This window comes from Euphorbia lathyris, chromosome 5 (assembly GCF_963576675.1).
Source record: "Euphorbia lathyris chromosome 5, ddEupLath1.1, whole genome shotgun sequence".
In the NCBI taxonomy this organism is placed as follows: Eukaryota; Viridiplantae; Streptophyta; class Magnoliopsida; order Malpighiales; family Euphorbiaceae; genus Euphorbia; species Euphorbia lathyris.
Window position 1 is genome coordinate 29,138,236 of NC_088914.1, and position 21,246 is coordinate 29,159,481.

The 21,246-nt window shown below is 32.7% G+C and overlaps 1 protein-coding gene and 1 non-coding gene across 9 annotated transcripts; one reads left to right on the top strand and one right to left on the bottom strand.

Moving 5' to 3' along the window:
* Positions 1-6,636: 6,636 nt before the first annotated feature.
* Positions 6,637-6,709, top strand: TRNAK-UUU (transfer RNA lysine (anticodon UUU)). The gene has a single exon. It is a non-coding gene; the product is annotated as a tRNA-Lys (tRNA).
* A 2,045-nt stretch (positions 6,710-8,754) lies between these two features.
* LOC136231146 (putative pentatricopeptide repeat-containing protein At3g25060, mitochondrial) lies at positions 8,755-16,334 on the bottom strand. Of its 8 annotated transcripts, none has more exons than XM_066020437.1 (5): positions 14,387-16,334; positions 14,177-14,285; positions 12,612-12,684; positions 9,775-9,855; positions 8,755-9,219 (listed from the first exon to the last, which is right to left on the bottom strand). In XM_066020437.1, exon 1 carries the CDS (start codon positions 16,307-16,309, stop codon positions 14,504-14,506), a length of 1,806 nt encoding a protein of 601 aa, XP_065876509.1. In that variant the 5' UTR covers positions 16,310-16,334; the 3' UTR covers positions 8,755-9,219; positions 9,775-9,855; positions 12,612-12,684; positions 14,177-14,285; positions 14,387-14,503. The 8 variants fall into 8 exon arrangements, with proteins under 8 accessions (XP_065876509.1, XP_065876507.1, XP_065876506.1 ...); XM_066020435.1 differs by having other exon boundaries at positions 12,612-12,699; XM_066020434.1 differs by having other exon boundaries at positions 12,612-12,699; positions 14,383-16,334.
* Between the last annotated feature and the right edge of the window lie 4,912 nt (positions 16,335-21,246).

A 21,246-nucleotide genomic window follows, 5' to 3' on the forward strand; every position in this document is an offset into this window, starting at 1 on the left:
TATGTAAATTGGCACTATTTTATATAAAATATATAAATTCTTTACAAATTCCCGTAAAATTTGTATACATTTATGTAAAGTAATTATTTTTCATTAAAATATTAATAAAAAATAATTTTATTAATACAATTAATTTATATTTTATTTATAAATTTAGTAAATTATGTTTAACACTAAATGATTTTCATAAAACTCAAATGTTTTATGTGCAAAACTATTTTTTTAGACACTAGTTTTTTTTTTTTAAATAAAGACTTTACGTAAATTATGTCTATCAGTAGAGGATTTATGTAAAGTTTAAAGATTTTACGTAAAAATATATTTTCACAAATTTGGTCGGTCTTTTTTGTAAAATAATAACTTTACGTACATTAAGTCTCACTTTATATAATTTATTTCAAAAAATAAAAAATTTACGTAAAGTTCAAAGGTTTTACATAAAACTCGATTTTTCAAAAATTTGGTGGGTTTTTTTTAGTTTTTTTTATGTAAATTAAGTCTAAAAATAAAATATTTACGGGTAAATTACACCCATGGCCACTGAACTATACCCTTCTTCTCGGTATGGTCATCGAACTTCACACTTTGTTACACCGGTGGTCACTGTCACCGTTGACCATCAATTTTCTACCATTGACCCATAATATGGCCGGATGTTCTCGCCCTTCCCCTTTCTTAATAATTTGCTATCCATTTTACCCATTTTACCCTTATATATATATATATATATATATATATATATATATATATATATATATATATATATATTTGGTTCCCTCTCTTCTATTTCCAACCCCTCACTTTGGCGTACACACACACACTCTCTCTCTCTCTCTCTCACTAGTTCTCTATTTCCATCTCTGGGTTCTGTCTAGGTTATACCTGGGTTCCATCTCATTCCATCGTTGGGTTCTTTTTCTCTTTCACTCACCATGGCTTCCATGTCACAATCGACTTCATCCAATTTCAGAAGGTGCGTATGCGATTGTGGGTTAGATTCTCCGTTAAAAACTTCATGGAGTGAATCAAAACCTGGCAGGAGATACTTCAATTGCAGGAACTATGGGGTAAGTAATTGGGGTTTGAGCGTCATATGGGTTGTTTTTTTATTTAGGGGTTTTGGTCGAAATTAGGGGTTTTAACTTACTAGTGTTTGACCTTGCAATATTGCAGCAACGGAATGCATGCAAATTTGTTGTTTGGTTTGATCAGCCGATGCAACCTTGAGCAAAATGTGTTATTCTTGGTCTTTTAAGGAAGCTTGGTAGGATCGAAAATGAACAGAGGGAAAAAGAAAGAGAACAGAGGGAGAAAGAACGAGGAACAACTGGTGAAGGATGCATTAAGCGCTGGAAATTTGGTGTTGTAATTTTTGTGTTTGCACTAGTTATTGTATATGGGTTTATCAAAATGTAATGTGTCATTGGTATCTTGGGGTATTGGAATGAATTTGTCTCTTTGTTGTTGAAATATGCATTTAATGAAATTGTATCTTTTTTTTTGCTGAAATATGCATTCAATGAAATTGTATCTTTTATTTTGTTGAAATATTCATTCAATTCCAGTTGGGACCTATAAATAATTTTCCAAATTTGGTACCTGAACAATATTTAATTATACTGTCATTGGTACCTAAACTTATGGTTGATTGGTTGATGCTCATTCATTTGGTTGATGCCTGTAATTACACTGTAGATGGTACCTAAACATGGCACGCTGATCACTGCATTATGTTCACTAATCAACCAAAAAAACTGCTTATAAGTGCTTATTGTCGTCCATATAAGTGCTTATTATGTTTGTAAAAAAAACTATTTATGGTATATGATTATTTTGTGTCCAGCTGACAGAGAACAAATCAATGAAAGTTATGATGCCTGTAATTACACAGTAATTGGTAACTAGAAATAAAGATATACTATAATTGGTACCAAAAAAACTTTATCAACAATTCTGTTTGAAACAAAAATGCATCAACACAAACAATTGTACCTAAAAAAAGTGCAGAAGCACATTTGTTTTAAACAAAAAAGTGCATAAGCACAAACAAGTGTACCCAAATAAGTGCAGCAACACATACAAGTTTACCAAAAAAACTGTTTCAGCATATTAGGACAAAAAAAGTGCAGTGGCACAAAGGTCGAGATAATCACATGCCTAAAACCAACTCCAAAAATTACACAAAATATACACTCATTCCCAATATGCACATCTAAATTCTAAAACGAAATTATCTCCACGGTTGAGATGTAGTGACACTGCTTCCTTGGGCAGTTGTAGATGTAGAACCTCTTCTACCCCGTCCTCTTCCACGAGATCCATGTCCCCTATTTTGAGTTGTGGTTGCATTGCTTTCTTGTGTAGTATTGACGTTGATATGGCTTCTATGAGTAGCATTTACATTGATCTGACATCCTTGTGCAAGATTGACATTGATTTGGCTTCCTTGAGCAGCATGTACATTGCTCTGGCTAGAACCCTGCCAAACAGTTGAAACGAATTAAAATAACAACACAAGTGAAACTGCTCATTATATGGATCATTAAAATAACAACACAATCAATAAAATCACTAGCATGGATATAACTTGCTTGACAACACAATCAATAAAATAACAACACAATCAATAAAATAACTTGCTTGAGCCACTAAAGATTATAATCAATAAAATGACAACATGGCTATAATTTGTAACCATATAATAAACATTACAGTCTTTGAATATTTCATCAACGTGTATAATTTGTAACCATATGATAAACAATACAATGAATAAACAAACCATCACTCAAAATTAAAAAACCATCACTCAATAAACATTGTTTTTCTTATTTCAGTTATGGATGTTGAGATGCACATGTTCGGCTTCGTTCTTTCATCAATACTGGAGAATGTGAAATATGGTATTTTCCCTACCTGAATTCCTTATAATTCTTGCATTTTCTTAGTGTAGGTAACTTTCAGCCATCATGTTTGATTTTTTTCGAGTTAGATGTCTTTCTCTATACAGCATGATTTATCACCTATTTAATCATTAATTTGTATATGTAACCTTGTTTGAGACTAGATACATGCTTCAAATTGAAAAAGATCATTATTCTATTTAAGTTTGTCTAGTGTTGCAATATTTTGCCTCTAGGTATGCATATTTCTCAGGCTAACTAAATAATTGAATAGCATCACAAGTGACTAAATAATTGAATAGCAGCACAAGTGACTAACTAACAACACAAGTGATTAAATAATTGAAACCAGAATTGAACTTACATCCATCATCCATCTGACAGTTGTTGGTCCAACAAGAGTATGTGTGGTATTTCCCTGTGATGATGTTGATGCCTTACAACTCCTTCTATTATGATTTTTACCTCCACACTTGCTGCATGACATGTAGACCATGATTTTCCTACTCATTCTTCTCTTCGATCCAGCTAATTCAATCTCTTCTACTTCCTTTCTCCTTGCTCTTTTCTTTCGACCTCTTTTTGTCTTTACCATAGACATAGGTATGACTTCTGGATGACCTTCTACCATCGGCCACTAATAGCCTCCAAATAATGCTGGACAATCCAATGTTGAGTTAGGTGGAAGTTCTTATGCACCTTTGTGCTCGGAATTCGCAGACTTGATTTGGAAGGTTTGATTTGATTTATCCTTATTATCCACTCTAGAAGCACATACCCTCCACGTACAGTTTGTGTTCTTGTATAATGCACAAATTATGTCCTTCTCCATTGGGATTGAACCATATTTTCCACCTACAATAACCATTTATATTGTGTCATTAAAGATACATGTACACTATAAGAATTAAACATAGAGAACATAACATGTAATTCAACTGACCTATTATTGATTCCATGGTTTTTGCAAGCTTCCGTGAACTGCCTACTATTATAAAAAAACATTCCAATTCGAAAATGTGGATTTTGTATGTCATTAACACTAAATTATGGGAATCGTTCATGGTTCTCATCATCTGAATCCCTATCCGTATATGACTCATCTTCATCCTCATACTCAGACTCATTGTCATCAATTTCAAAGTTCATGGATGAGTCCATACCAGTAGACCTAAGAATTGATCCAATTCCCCTATGTATTCCCAATGGGTTTCCACTTTCTGCATTTCTCATCCCTTCAATTAAATCTTCATCACCATCTTGTAAGGGATAATCCTCATCAATGAATTCGCTTGTGTCCTCATTATGTTGAACTTGATAAGCTACTGGCTTAGTTTCACATTCTGCATTTGACACTTCCACATTTGGTGCACTTGACACTTCCACATTTGGTGCTCTTGACATCTCCACGTTTGAGATCACTGACTCATCTAGTGTAGCCAAATAGTTATCAAACCACTCATTCATATCAAACAATGGTGCAATTGGTTCAACATTACCCTCAGTCTTCTCAATTGCTTGAGGTTTAGTTACAAGCACATGTTCAGTTGCAGCAAGTACTCCATGTTCAGTTGCAGCAGGTACTTCATGTTCAGAAACTTCAGCTTCAGTTGCTTCAAGTCCAGATACTTCATATTAATTGCAGCAAGTACTTCATGTTCCGACACTTCAGGTTCAGTTGATTTAAGTCCAGATACTCCATGTTCACTTGCAGCCGGTACTTCTAATTCAGTTGCAGCAGGTACTTCATGTTCAGTTGCAGCATGTACTTCATATTCAGACACTTCAGTTTCAATTGATTCAAGTCCAGATACTTTATGTTCAATTGCTTCATGATCATTTGGCCATTCATCATGCATATTTGCTTGATCTTCATGTCATCCTAACAATAAATGGCCTATAGTACCATTTGTGCCTTCAGGCTTACATCGCTTACACGATCTCAGAACATGTACATTCTCCTCTTTAATCTCCTCTATTACGACTATACTGCAAACTTCATATGCCTGCTATAGCAGAAGTATCTCCCTTTTAATCTCTTGGATGCTCACCTTCTTCACATACAAGTTTATGATTTCATCACTCGCACCCACAATAGCCATATTATATACATCGACATAATTTCCTAAAATCTTTAGGTCTTTCAGACTGTAGACTTGATGATGACTCTTCCAATAGTACCTTAAAGTTCCTTGACAGTCGATTGCTTTCAGCCTATTGTTAATTGCTACCAAGGACAATGTGTCCCAATGAGCGTCAGACCACACATACTTCTTGCCCTCTAAATAATTGTATTCACCAAGATAACCATCGTACTGTATGTCGATATCAAAATATCCATCCTCTGGATCTGCATACATAGGCATATATCACAACAACTATCACCACAACTAATCTATCAACACAACTATCAATATTCAATATAAACAAACACAGGAACACGATTGCTTTTTCATATTCAATACATATGCAAAAATATGGTTTGAAATTTTGAGTGGGTACAGCCTCCATTCGACATATAACCATAAAACTCCTATCTTTTTTTCATACAATGAAATGTCACTAATAACAAATGAAAATGTTGGCAATGCAATACTGACTGGTCTCGATATACAGTACGAAAATGGAAATGAAAATAATATTATAAACAAACACATGAACACGATTGCTTCAGTACAAAAACCTTCAAATGAAAATGAACTCTTGAGAATTTTTCGAAAATGGATCATTAAAATAATATTATAAACAAACATAGGAACACGATGGCTTCAGTACAAAACTCAATATTCAGTACAAAACTCTTGACAATTTGTACAGACTCATATTTAGTACAAAACTCAATATCTTGTGAATCAATGTCCATAGTTTTTAAGAGACGTATAAGAGAATCACTTACAATCCATATCTTGCGCAATGTCCGATCAAACGATAGAAAAAAATCAAACGATAGAGAATCACTTACAATCCATAATATTTAACTTAAAATTTTAAGTTAAATATTTTGACTTAACAAAATAAGTGATATGTAGCTTAATTGAATAATTTAAGTGGTTAATAAAAAAACCATTATCAAACACACTTAAACTAAATATAAGTGCTTAATCTATTAATTTAAGTGATTTTTATTGTTATCAAACAGGGCCTAAGTCTCACTTTATATATAAAAAAAAGTCTCATTTTAAATAAATTATGTTTAAAAATAAAGGATTTACATAAAGTACAAAAGTTTTACGTAAAACTCTATTTTATTTAATATAATAGATTTAAATTAACATTAAATATTAGTATGAATCTTGATAAGTTTTTCAAAAAATTATAGTTTTTATTTTATTCATAAAGTTTATTAGAGAAAAAAAGTTCGCTCTTACAATTTTATATAGCTCTATTTCTAATATGATCATTTTAAAAATATTTTTAATATTTTTTTAATGAAATAACTTCTATTTCACAAAATTAAAGCTTTGTAATTAATAAATTAATTACTTAATATTGAAGAGAGTATGATTATATGACGGAAAAAATAGAAAATGGAAAATTTATGTGATAATATAGAACGTAAAATAGGAAAAGTAAATATTATTATTATAACATCGCATATTGATTAAAAAAATTTGGTGAGGATTTTTCTTTCTTCTTTAATGTAAAGGCATTGTGCGCAAATTTTTGAAAAAAAAATTATGATTTTTTAATTTTTATTTTTTCTCAAAATAGTTTTAATATAATTGTTTCACTAGCTGTCTTAGCTCAGCTGGTAGAGCGCATGGCTTTTAACCATGTGATCGTGGGTTCGATTCCCACAGACAGCGTATGTCTACGATTTACCCTTTTCAACATTATTTTATTTATTTTGTCTAAGATTTTTTAACATTATTTTATTTATTTTGTCTAAGATAAATACATTATTATTTTTTAATTCTCATTCTTTTTATTTAATACAATACTTTTCAATTTACATTAAATATTATTGCGAATCTTTACAATTTTTTCCAAAAATTATATTTTTGAGTTTATTCATAAAGATGATGAAAGATAAAAAGTTCACACTTACAATTTTATACAACTCCAGTTGTAACTTGATAGCTCTTAAAATATTATTCATTTAGTTTTTTAACAAAACAACTTCTATCTCTTAAAATTAAAGTTCTGTAATTATATAAAATTTAATAATAATAATAAAACATAATTTATAATTGAAATAAACTTCATTGTAAGTTTAATATTTCAATACCTCTTTAATATTTTATTCAATATATCTCAAAGTTCGATGAACAACTATTGTGTGAAACTTTATATCTATTTGTACCAAAATGCATAAAAATAAAAAATACAATCTATACTGGTTAGATAAACTCAAACTAAAAAAATGAGTGGATTTCAACAGGTCCCGAATTAGAAAAATTAATCTAACTTCAATTAAAACTAACAACTGAGTTTATATAAAACCGAAAATCTAAATTTTAGTTAGAGTTGACAATCAAAACAATAACACCTAGCAACATATACTAAAAAAAGAATGCAAATATACAAAATCTTTATTTTAATCATTTTGAAAAAAATAAAATAAAAAAGAAAACATGGATAAGGTAGCGAGATGTATGAAACCTGTGTAACGACATAAATGAAATTTCATCTCTGAAAGATGAAACTATAACAATTATTGTTTAATAAAAATAAAAGAAGCTTGGTGACGAATGGTGGAGCGGAGCTTCGATGGAATGACGGAACAACCGAACAAGCTCTCGAGGTGGAGAGTTTAGCTACAAAAACTGAATCTATGCTACAACAATAATCAAAACAAGTATAGTTTGCTCTCTAGTGTGTAATTGTTTCTTCTTGGTGTCAAATGAATTTCAAGAGCTTCGTATTTATAGACATCAAGCAAGGGCAATGTTGTAATTTCACAAAATACAAGTATGGAGCAACATTATTTGGTGCAGAAATCCCATGATACGCCCCGCGTAAGGTGGTCTACGCCCCGCGTAAATGCCCATTCCGTCAGAAATCTCCTGCATGTGGACCAATTCCGTGTCTTGTTGTCTCAAGCACGCCCTGCGTAGCTAACGTACGCCCCGCGTGTTTGAGTCTCTGAAGTTTTATTGATTGAATGGGAGCTTTTACGCCGTGCATAGCTGAAGTACGCCCTGCGTAAAAGAGTCTCTGAGTTATTATCATTGAGGAATTGCCTGGTACGCCTCGCGTGTATGGTTATACGCCCCGCGTACGAAGAGTTGACTCAGGGAGACAGTGCAGTCTGACTTTCAGGATTAGGCCAATCATTTCCGATATGTGTCATACGCCCCGCGTAGGGTGGCATACGCCCCGCGTATGCTGAGTCAATTCCACATGACGCCTGCGGATAAGGCAATTATTGCTGACAACATGTTTCACGCCCCGCGTAAACACAATTAAGAACAAAATAACTATAACGTATATGGTGAAGCTCTTAGCCTAGTGGTTGAGAACTTACCTATGACTGGGGAGGTCATGTGTTCGCCTCATATTCGGTGAGACATATATTTTTCTTTCTTCTTTAACGTAAGCGCGTCGTGTGCAATTTAAAAAAAATAAATAAATAAAATAATGAGATGGCACTAACAGTGCAACACCTCAGCCTCCACCCCACCTGCCACCTCAACTAAAAATTATCAAGTCAAATATTTTAGCGACAAAATGTTATACAGAAGTTTATACAACGAAATTTTACGTACTAACCTTTCCAAATTTTGTCGTTTAAAAAAGACCTACCTTTACTGAGGAAAATCCTCCCTTATTAAAGGTCTAGATTTACTTTAACAGGGACAGACAAAACAAATTAAAAGTTTTAACATTTTTCAATATTCTCCTTGTTTTATACTACATAAATGTTTGACATGAAATAGAATCAGAAACCAAAAGTTGAAAATTCACATTTCTCCTCTACTTATTATCAAAATGATCTCGAAAACACAACTTAGATTTACAAAAAAAAAAAAACATCAACAACAATTAATATAAACTTTTCACCTCTTTCTGGATAAGAGTCTGAAAAAAATTTCTTCCACAAGTATTATTCAAGTCTCTAAACTTAATAGGTATAGCTCTTCACAAACATTCCTTTTTAGCTTCCTCGCTTTCACTGTCAGCATAATACCTTCCAAGCTGGGCTAAGTAAAAGCGACTTCTGTGCAGCTTCAATCTTCTCAAGATTTCCTTGCCATGTTTTAAGCATAGTGTTTTGCAATGCACATGAGAAAGACACATGCCACAGGTTGGGGCTTTGGTTCATTGCATTGAGGTTCAGGGTTGCTTCCACTTCAAATTGTCCACCCAACAAAAACTGCAAGGCGAAAACCAGCTGCATCTGTTGTTATTAAAACAGTACTACTGGGAAATTTAATGACACTCGTTAGAAAGAGATAAACATACACTTTTATCTTTTTTTATAAAGAACAAAAAAACAGGAAAGTTCAGATGCAATTAAAACTGAGAAGTCATTCCAAAATGGTGCCTTACAGATTCTATGGAGATGAAAAAAAATTGAAGAGTGCTTCATAGTTACCAGAACCAACAATTACTAAATCACCATACATTAAAAATCCATAAATGATCTCCTACTAAATCCCCAAGCCTCAACGAGAAACCTAAGTCCTCCTAATATAGGAAGAACCCTCCTCACTTCACTCAAAATTTCCAACAAGTCCTTTTCCAGGAAAGAGTTTAACATACATACCTACTATATAATCTTCAAACCCACCAGGAAAGGAAAGAGTTTAAGATATACTAATTCATTTTTTTTGAGAAAAGATAATAAAAGGAAAACAAAACAATTTATAGTTTTCCCAACAACAATTAAAATAATAATCTAATTCTTCACAAATTTAGACGAAATTACCTTATCTTCTTCCATATCTCCAAATTATCTCCCAACTTCATGTCCGGTGCATTGGAAAACTTTTCTAGCTAAAGCAGCAGCCTGAAACAACAGCAACACTGAAATTACTGATCATATGGATAGAAGAAAAAAACTCAAACCAATAAAAAATGAAAGATATAACAATTCAATAACCAAATATCAATTGCTAGATCATTTACTAATAATACCACTTACAGGAAACAAAAATCATATTCCACTATTAGCAAAATTAAAAGTAAAAGATCTCACCTTTAAATCTTTAGCAAAATTTCCCAAAATTGGCAAAAACCGAAAACTCAAAGAAACAAGATATGAAGCAACTTTTTTGTTTTTCAGAACCAATACCACTTATAAGCATACAACCAAATATCATCTAATTGACATAACTTTGAACAGAAAATACCATAAAAATGGCCAAATCTGAATTTGCAGAAAATAAGTGTTTATTGAGTAGTAGATAGTTACCATCGCACTCAACACCATTTCTAATCCAACACTCAAAATTTCCAACAAGTCAAGCATGTCCCTTTCCATTTCTAACCCAACTGAAACTCCAAATCTATCTCATTTTATCTATATAATCTACATTATATATTGGGATAAGGTATCAAAACAGGCCTAAGGTTTTTGGGGAAGTACCAATTTAGGCTCAACGGTCAAAATAGCACCAATATAGGCATAACGTTTATAACATAATATCAATTTAGGCTTAATATTTACAATTTAGGCCTCACGTACAAAATAGCACCAATGTATGCTTAACGTTTACAAAATAATACGAATTTAAGCTTAACGTTTACAAAATATATACAATTTAAGCTAAACGTCACAATTAAATTAACCATATTATATTCTTTTCCTATTAACTTTATATGTTATCTTTTTATTTAGTTCTATTTTCTTATTTATTATAATACAATTAATTAGTATTCTTGCCCATTAAAACATTATATTTGTTTTTCATCAACCATTCCATGTCCGTGTTCGAAATATTGTGGATATTCAATTACTTTTAGTTTGCATATATTGCATGAGCAATGAAATTTAGTAGTCATGAAATTATTGATGAAAAACAAATATAAGATTTTCCTTTTAAAAAAAAAACAAAAAACAAATATAAGATCTTTAATGGGCAAGAATACTAATTAATTGTATTATAATAAATAAGAATATAGAACCAAATAAAAAGATAACATATAAAGTTAATAGGGAAAGAATATAACATGATTAATTTAATTATGACGTTTAGCTTAAATTGTATAAATTATGTAAACGTTAAGCTTAAATTCGTATTATTTTGTAAACGTTAAGCCTATATTGGTGCTATTTTGTATGTGAGGCCTAAATTGATGCTATATTGTAAATGTTAAGCCTAAATTGATTATGTTGTAAACGTTAAGCCTATATTGATGCTATTTTAAACGTTGAGCCTAAATTGGTACTTTCCCAAAAACCTTGCCAGTTGTTTTCCTCGTTTCCTAGAGAAGAAAGCATCGTCTTTCATGGTCGAAAGCGCCGTTGTTCTCCTCTGTCATTTCCCAGCTGCCTTGGTTCTTCATCTAGGAAAGTGAAAGGTCATTTTGGCTTTCAACAGATTCAAGGGATAAATTAGGGTTTGGATAATTCTATGGTTTAAATAATTTAATATTCATTTCCACATAATCCATATTTTATCAGTTTTATCAGTAGTGTGTGACTAGACTTACAGTGTCATATCAAATGAGCATACCATTTAGATTATGACATTTTTGCTATAATTTGAAAAGTTTAAGGATACATTTGTGTGTTTATTTGATATAGGGGCAAATTTGTTTAAATGTGAAAACACACGGACAAATATGTGTATTAACCCAAATATTTAGTCATAATATTATATCCTTGTATATTTTTAAATATCACCATTAACATATGTAAATAGTAAAATTACTTGTGACTCGAAAATACGATATAAAATCAATATTAACCCGATTAGGTTGAGAGGCATGAATTTTTTTAGGTTGAATTAGTGTTTACTCATTTGACATTAACCCAATATAATTGACACGACACGAGACAAACATAACACTAACGTGACATTTGTCATCCACCCCTAAAACTTATAGCAAAATAGAATTATTAACTTATAGCAGAACAGAATTGTCTAGTAATAAGGTCATCAATGTCCAAAAATAAGGGAGCAATAATAAAAAATATATAATAATTTTTTTCTCTCTAAAAAAATAAGGGGGCATTGCCTTCATTCCTCATGGTGTGGCTTAGCCTATGAGAACAACCAATCAATCTACTGATAGTTAAAGACTAATAATACGCAAATGACTGAAGTGTGTACAACACATGCCCATCTTATCATGTGTTTAAATTTCTTTAATAAATGGGGTTGCCACTTGCTAGGATTCAACTCGACCACTCTAATATGCTCTCTAGTACCATTTCAAAGAACCAATTGAACTAAAAACTTAAGTTGATAGTTAAAAATCAATAATAGCTTCTATTACAATTTCTGATAGTCAAAATATAAAAGAATTGAATTCTCTCACTTAACTTTCTTTCCAAACATGAAATTTAAAAGAATGAATTGAATTAAATTTCTTTTGAATTAAGGGTTCAATCAATCACACTTTCAATGAAGCAGCTTTTGATTCTTTGATTGAACATATTCAAATATTCAAATTAGTACCTAAGCATGTAAGGAGGCAACTGACAAAATATTAAACATTTTGAGCTAAATCATTCTTTTTTGCATCAACGGCTGATACTTACATTTTTTAATGGAGAATCACAAAATGCATATAAAATTCTAAGTTTAGTTTGCTAACCTGTTTCAGTTATAGCATTCAGTAAACCAAATGATGAATGCAATTTTGTATTCCCCACAGCAGAACCTTGTTCCTGAGATTCAAGCATCTGAAAAGCTTCATCAATTTTCCGCCCAATAAGATAATTAATTGCTAAGAAGCTACGTTGCACGAAATGGAAACCAAAACGGAAATTGACACGGGAATGGACGCTGGGAAACGTTGTTTCTATAAAAATATAGGGTAAATTACATATGTGGTGTACAACCTTTACCCCAAATCACACTTTGGTGTACAATCAAAATTTTGTCACACTAAAGCGTATGAACTTCAAGTGACCTCCCACTAAAGTGTACAGCCGGTTTTTATGACCGGTCAACGCTGGTCAACTATACCACATCAGCATTTTTCATTGTAGAATTAAAAAAAGTGGGACCCACTCTTTATAGAATGACTAATATAGCCCTATTTCTTATAAAATTACTAAAATACCATCATCTTCTTCCTTCAACCCCTCTCTTCCATTTCTCTCTCTACCATTTCTCTCTCACTCCTCTCTCTACCATTCTTAGCATCTCAATACTATTAAATAAAATCCATATCAAAATCAGAATTTTACAAACAAACACTTTTTGTCAAAACATCAAGAACTCAAAAGCTTGTTCAAACGTCCAATACCAATAACCAAAATCAAAATAAAAAGGTTAAAAAATGCTGCAAAATCAAAAAAAAAAAAAATTTAGAAGATGGAAAGATAGATAAGTTAAATAGTTTTGATGTATTAAGCTTAAAAAAACAACTAATAGTACAAGCCTTTATTTATAAATTGAGAAAACCATAAATTGATAAGAAGAAGAAGAGCTTTTCCTGTAACTTGCCCAGCCATCTCCATTCTTATCTTTTACCGGTAAAGTCCCATTCTTATCTTTTACCGGCAAAGTCTACTTATGGGATTTGTGAATCGCAAAAGATTATGCGACTAGAGAATTCAATGCGTTGCTCTGGATTTCTCTTATTGCTGTTACTGGCCTCTGGATTTCTCTTATTGCTGTTACTGGCCTTTTGCTTGAGAAGCTTTTCAAGCTTTTCAGATTGTGTTCTATGGCTAGACGAATTGCTGGACCTCCTTGTAATTCTTTATTTGGGCATACAAATTGGTTGTCGCGAGAATTTCATCGGTGAGTCACTGGTTTGTTTTGATTCTTTTGTTTTGACATAAATGAGTATACTGATTTCTTTTAATAAATTGTTTGTTGATTTGAGAGTAAAAGGGAGTTTGGAAAAGAGAGGAGTGAGAGAGAAGATGTAGAGAGAGAAATGGGGGAGAGAGGTTGAAGGAAGAAGACGAGGGTATTTTAGTAATTTTATAAGAAATGGGGCTATATTAGTCATTGTACACCACATATGTAATTTACTCTAAAAATATATAATTTACTCTAAAAATATAGCTAGGACACGAAACGAAAACGACGGATACGAAAAGTGGAAACGCTAGTAAGGAAGAGCTTCCAGGCAACATAGCTAAGAAGATAAAATCTCAACTCTCACACAGAATTAATCATTTGATTAAAGATAGTAATTATTACCAGATGAAACAGGAAATGCATAGCTTCTTCAGTTGCATCTCCCAGCAATCTTCTCCATAAATCTTACAGGTTGCATACAGGGATCAGGAAAGAGCAGGCACTTGAAAATCTGCAGTAATGCACCATAATCAATAACATCCTGTTACTCTCACTGATATGTTCAGTTCAAAAGCCTCAATCTTTCTATCTCAGTTCCAAGTCCTTACTCACTTATCATAGCAGGAAGGATTCCTTTTCCCTGATGAGACTTTTGCAAGGACGAGTTCCTAAAATCTTTCAACTTTTTCGATATCCATTTTTATGATAACTTTGTTCCTCAATAAGCATTTATTTTTTCAATACCGCGAAACCGAACTCAGTCTCTGGGATGTGTCTGATGGCTCTCATCTCATTACCCAATATATCTAATACTTGCAAGATGTCTTCATATCTGTGGTGGTTCTTGTCTTCCATTAGAAAAGCTTGATACTTTCCATTTACCTCTACAACACTATAACCAGGTACTTTTCTCATCCCTGTATTTTTCATGATCTTCTTCAAAACAGCAACTTCATCCCACTTTTCTGCCATAGAAAAGAAGTTTGAGACCAAAACATAAATTCCCAAGTCATCAGGATTGGACTCAAGAATCTTTTTTGCTGCCATCTCTCCAATTGATATTTTTCTATAATTATGGCAACCAGACAAAAGAGCAACCCAAATGGCAACCCCTGGTTTAATGTGCATTGATTCTATTATCTGATAAGCTTCTTCCACACCTCCTGCCCGACTCAAAAGATCAACCATACAAGCATAATGCTTCTCATGTGGCTCGATCTTATATTCATTAACCATGACATGATAACAATATTGACCTTCTTCTACTAGACCTGAGTGGCTAAGAGCTGAGAGAAGAGAAGCAAAAGTTACATGATCTGGACTTATGTTCGTTTCGCTCATCTTATGGAATAGGGAGAGAGCTTCTTTCCCATCTCCATGGATTCCATAGCTTCCGATCATAGCATTCCACAGTATTAAGTCCTTAGATTCTATCTGATCAAATAAGGTGCGTGCAAATGGTGTTGCTCCACATTTTGCATACATATCAATCAAAGCAGTACCTAAAACTTCCTCAAACTGAAGCCTTCTAACAATACATCCATGTAAGGATTTCCCCAATTTCAAGTAGCCTAATTGTGAGCATGCTAAAAGTGAACTAATAATTGAAACTGAATCCGGTCTGAATCCAAATTTCTGCATCTCAACCAGCATAGCAAGAGCATTTCCTGCAAAACCATTTTGAGCAAAGCCAGAAATCAATGCTCCCCAAGATACAACACTCTTAAACGGCATCTCCATGAAGGCACGAAAAGCGAGCTCCATTTGTCCATTCTTAGCATACATATTTACAAGGCTAGTTTGAAGGAGGACATCATTTGCAGGCATTTCTTTCCTAATCATATATCCATGAACAGAAAGCCCGAATTTTGGATCCCCAATACTACCACAAGCCTGAACCAAACTCACCAAAGCAACTTCATCTCCTTCAATTCTCTCCTTTTGCATTCTTCTATAAATATCAATAGCTTCCAACGCCTGCCCACTTTGCACAAATCCTTTTATCATATTAGTCCAAATCACAACATCTTTTTTCACCATCCTATCAAACACAAACTTTGCTTCATCCATCTTTCCACAATTAGCGTACAAATTCAAAATCGATGACCCAACAAACACATCATACCCGTATCCAAACTCCACTGCCTGACGCCAGATTCGCTCCCCCGCTTCTAAATCCGTCAAAGTTGAACAAGCCTTGAGTGTAACAGTGAAAGTGGAGCTATCAGGTTTTACTCCCTCATTGCGCATTTCGAAGTAAAGGTTTAGAACTTCATTTGGGTTGTTTCTGCGCGAATAAGCGATGATCATCGAATTCCATGCACTGACCCCTCTGTGCGACAATTTGTCGAATACCCGGCGGGCGCAAATGAGATTATTGATATTGGCATACGAGGTGATTAGGGGACAAATATAATTCGAATTGCAGGAGACACCAGTAGTGAGCATGAGAGCGTGGATTTGGGATATGGATACGCTGTGTTTGCAAGCTACGAGGAGAATTTTCAGGCGTTTTGGCCAGGCTATTGACGGCATTAATCACCTATTATTAGAATAGAATGGCCAGTTGTTAGAGCATCATGAATGGTTTATACTGTACATGACACATCATCAATTAAATAAACTTCATTTTATTAAACTATGTAACTCATGGTTAAACTCTATAACTACTCAATCATAATGGGCTCACCAATCATAAAGGACCACCAATTAATTAAACCAATTATAATTGATCCACCAATTAATTAAACCAATCCTATTATTTTAAAAATAAAAAAATATATATAAAGAAATAAGTAAAAGCTTGGTAACTGCTGGGCATGAGGGGTGTTTCTACCCTTTCTGTTCCTCCCACTTTTCTTTTGTCTACTCTCCTAAAGGATAGGATTGGGGTCAGCCTGCCTAGACTGATGCCGGGTTAGTTTTTTATCTGTGTGTTTTCCTTTCCTGTTTCTACCAAAAAAAAAAAAGTAAAAGCTCAATAAACATTGAGTGGTTGATAATCATTACTTTTCATCATACTCTCTCCAATGAAGGAGTATGATACAATGGAGTATATTGAGTGGTTTATTATACCTCTTACTTAACCATTTAGTAGCAACTCCACTAGAGATGATGATCTAACAAGTAAAATGGAGACAATCAATACAAAAACACCTTCTAATTAAACCATTAATATATTAATGTTCATTACTAAAATTTTGAGATCTTGCACTGTTTGTAGGGAAGTGTAGTCACTGACGTGAGAAATGATAAATTGGAGCAATTTAAATTTGAGGCAACGATGGAATCGTTGTTTAATTGCTTGATATGAAAAAAAAAAAAAAATTGATGAGGTTATTAAGTTTATAAAACAGGGCCACTCAAGTGCTTTGGACATTCCAAGCAAGGTTGATATTGGGTGACCAACACGGATATTGGGAGACCAATACGGATACAAAAGGCATTTCAGGGGGACAAAGTTGGGGTCTACGACCAAACCCCCTTAATTTCGGGCAGACCGCATATAGGTCGTCGACCCACACTTTGGATCGATGACATGTGCCTGGTGATGGGCATTTCACACGCTCATTTAGAGACTTTGTGATAAACAATTTTTATCAATCAAAATTTGAAATTCCTTTTTGAAGAGAAATTAAGGGTTCATACCCATTTTATTATAGGGTTTTCAATCCCTATAATTTTAGCTTGTGAATATTCTTTGTTGATTTAGGATTAAAATCAATATCAATTTTTCCTCTTAACTCTATGCATCATTTGGTACCAGAGCTTTGATCATCTCCTAAAGACGTGACTTCTTCTAAGTATTTGATTCAATCCAAGTTGGAAGCACATCAATGGAGTCCCTAAGAAGAAAAATGAAAAATATGAGACAAGAGACAAAAAAAAAATGAATATCGATTTGTGGCTATAGAAATAACAACCTTCATAGAAGAGATGAGAAGAATTTTTTCAACACAACAATTCAAGAAGCATAGAAATGGAGTAACAAATGGAATTATCTCACCATCTTAAGAAGGCCAAATTGTTCTACTTAAAGAGTCATTAACAATCACCACCCCGTTACATTCTTAAGAGGTAAACCCTAATTTTTTTTCAATTTCTCATATTGAACTTATGGATATAAAGATTGATGGTGAGGTGTTATTCATGATTTAAAGTTCCATTTTGAGTTTATGGGTAGCGAAATTGTAAATAAGGACTTTGATATTATTATGAATGGTAAAGAGAAGGAAATTCTAATGGGTGAAGAAATGGGAGACATTGATTTTGTATGTGGTGAGATTGAGGAAAACCATGTTGAAAATGATGCCCCTATGTGTTTGAGAAAATGCCTATTAGAGATGATTTCACTTGTATGCTTAAAGAAAATGAGCATTTTGATTTTGAAGAAAGGAATGTCAAGTTGGGCTTGATCACTGTCATGAGGAGGAAAAAGAAAAGTTCATTTGTGGGGTTATAAGGCTATAGTGATGGGAGAGATGTTGAAGGCTCAAATAGTTAACTGAGTCGAGGAACTTAGAAAAACAAATAATCAATATGAGCATATTAAGATAATTTTCTCATTGAGTGCACCACTTTAAGGGAGGTAGAAAAATCTTTAGAGTGGAAGCTTAATCCTACTCCTTTATAGCATATTGTATGTCATGTGGAGTGCCTTGATGAGAAGGCTAAAGATGAGAGTCAAATAGAAATTAGGAATGCATGGTGTTATGCGAATAATGTGGTTATGCTTAAAGAGGGTAATGACGTGCTTGAAGAGATAGATCTTGAAACAATAACTTGTGGAAAGCGAGATTGGAGAGAAAAACGAGCTTGAAATAAGGGGTTTGGTGTTCTTCAAATATGTGGTGAGCGTGAATGGTATCTGAGGTAATGACAAGAAGGATATGGAAGCTCGTGATTGATATATGCAAAGTAATGTGAGAGTTAGTAATAGTGTCCATGAGATACCTAAAGAATGAATTGACAAGTGTTGGCAAGCCATTCCTTTTGACGTCGACCACAAGTGGAAGAAGAATTTTGTGGTGAATGCCAAGCAAGATAAACGACAAGAGAACTTACAATTTGCTATTAGGGATGAAATTTTTGTACACTCAAGTATCAAAAGATTTTCAAGCAGAACGAATAGCAAGTTTGTCACGTCCGTGTCTAAATTTCTAGAATTTATATCTTGATAGTAATATATATTATAATTATTGGGTGTGTGAAGTTAATTTGGTGCTATGGGAAAAGTTTGGAGTTACTTTGATGGTTTTATGTGTAAATTATAAGTTAGGATAATTTTTAAAAGATTATACAAAGATGGAGAATCAAACGTGATGTTTGATAAAATTGAGATATATATCTCAAATATCATCACGCGGTGATATAGATATCATTTCTTTCTTTTTCTTTTTAGTTTTTCTTTTATATTTATCAGTTTTTTCTGAACCGTTTTTTCACCGTTTCTTTGATTTACGGAGATTCGACCGTCCAAATCACTTGAAATTGAAACCATAGCATCCTTATGCATAGATCTAAGTCCTAACCGAAGAGTTTTTGAGTTTTGGAAGTGTTTGGAGGGGAAACGTCTTAGACAGAATTTACAGGAGAATCGATCGGGTGTATTTTCTTCAATTAATAGCCAAGGTAAGTAACTATCAACTATATTTTGAGTTTTATGTATATATAGATATATATAATCAAAGAATTTTCAGAAAGTGATATTTTAAGGTTATGCATGAATTTTGTAAAACTTAGGGTTTTTCACGATTTTGCTTTTTATACATAGATCTAAGTCCTAACCGAAGAGTTTTTGAGTTTTGGAAGTGTTTGGAGGGGAAACGTCTTAGACAGAATTTACAGGAGAATCGATCGGGTGTATTTTCTTCAATTAATAGCCAAGGTAAGTAACTATCAACTATATTTTGAGTTTTATGTATATATAGATATATATATATATATATATATATATATATATATATATATATATATATATATATATAATCAAAGAATTTTCAGAAAGTGATATTTTAAGGTTATGCATGAATTTTGTAAAACTTAGGGTTTTTCACGATTTTGCTTTTTATTGTGAAACTATGGTTCAAATGAAGCTATTGACTATGCTTCTATGTGATTTTCAGATTTTACTTGATTATGTTGATTTAAGGTTTAATTTGGTTGATTTATATATATACATATATGTTTTTGGTTTCAATGTATATATATATTGAACAAAATGAATTTGATGATTTCTTACGAATTGTTTTAAGAAATCTGTTGCGGTTATTGTTGTTATTATTTTGGATTGAAGTCCAAATATGATTTTTATGATACAAATGGCTAATTGAAGCCAAATGATTTATGGTTATGAAATAGTTTGGAATTTGATTGTGAAAGGAAATTTGAGCACGTTATGATTTTATGATTTTATATCCATTGAGAGTAATCCGGAGCGATGGTTTTATATTTGAAGACCATGTTCAGTGAGGGACATGGCCTGTGTACACAGTCTGAAGACCTAGTGGGTATGGCAGCGAAGTGTTAGGTAAGACCATATGGGATAGACAATGTTAAGAGACGTCTCGACTATATATGTGGTTATGGATTGATACTTAAGGGGGAAAACTCGAGGATGGATACAATGTTTTAAATTCATTTGGATTATGTTTTCGGTTATGATTGATTTTGAGATAAGGTTTTACGTTTGATTAAATACGAGTTGGTTTGATAAAACACTTATTTGATTACAATATTTTATAAGGTTTTGAATTCAAGAATGGATACAAGATTATATATTTTTATGGTTTTGGTTTACTCCTTTGACTATATTATGAACTTAAGTTTTGAGTACAGTTTATAAGGTTTTGATGAGTATATTACAAACTTACGTTTTGAGTATATTTTATAAGGTTTTGATGATTATATTGTAAACTTAAGTTCTGAGTATATTTTATAAGGTTTTGATTAAATCCCTTTATAAATGTATATATGTAGCTATGTTAAGTAAAGTTGGTTTTTATAGCTGATAGTTTCTTACTGAAATTTTTGTCTCACTTTTTTTTAAATGTTTTAATGTTTTTAGGTGAGAAAGTACATGATATAGAGAAGGTTACCGACCGTTTAGGCGAGGTTTGGAAGTTGGCTGCTTATTGTTAGAATTATGGTTAGAACTTTCGTATTTCAATTGTAATATAATGGAGTTGGTAAATATATGTTGAGGTCCTCGAATGACTAATATTATGATTTTTGGATAATTGGAGACTCCTAAGTGTTGATTATGATCTTTTTATTTCACGCCCGATGCCGATTGAGGTCGTCTAGGTCGGGTGTGACAAAGTTTCAACCTCAAATGATCCTTTTAAGATTATGGAGAAAGTGAACCCGAAAACTTGTGAGATGATCCTCTCGAATTGGTTACCAACAACACCACTTCCTTTCTATATGAAAAGTTTAAGTCTGTTCATGACCCCAATAAATAACTTGGGGCC

Coding starts and splice junctions, on each gene's coding strand:
- LOC136231146 (XM_066020437.1), bottom strand. CDS start 16,309: ATGCCGTCAATAGCCTGGCCAAAACGCCTGAAAATTCTCCTCGTAGCT.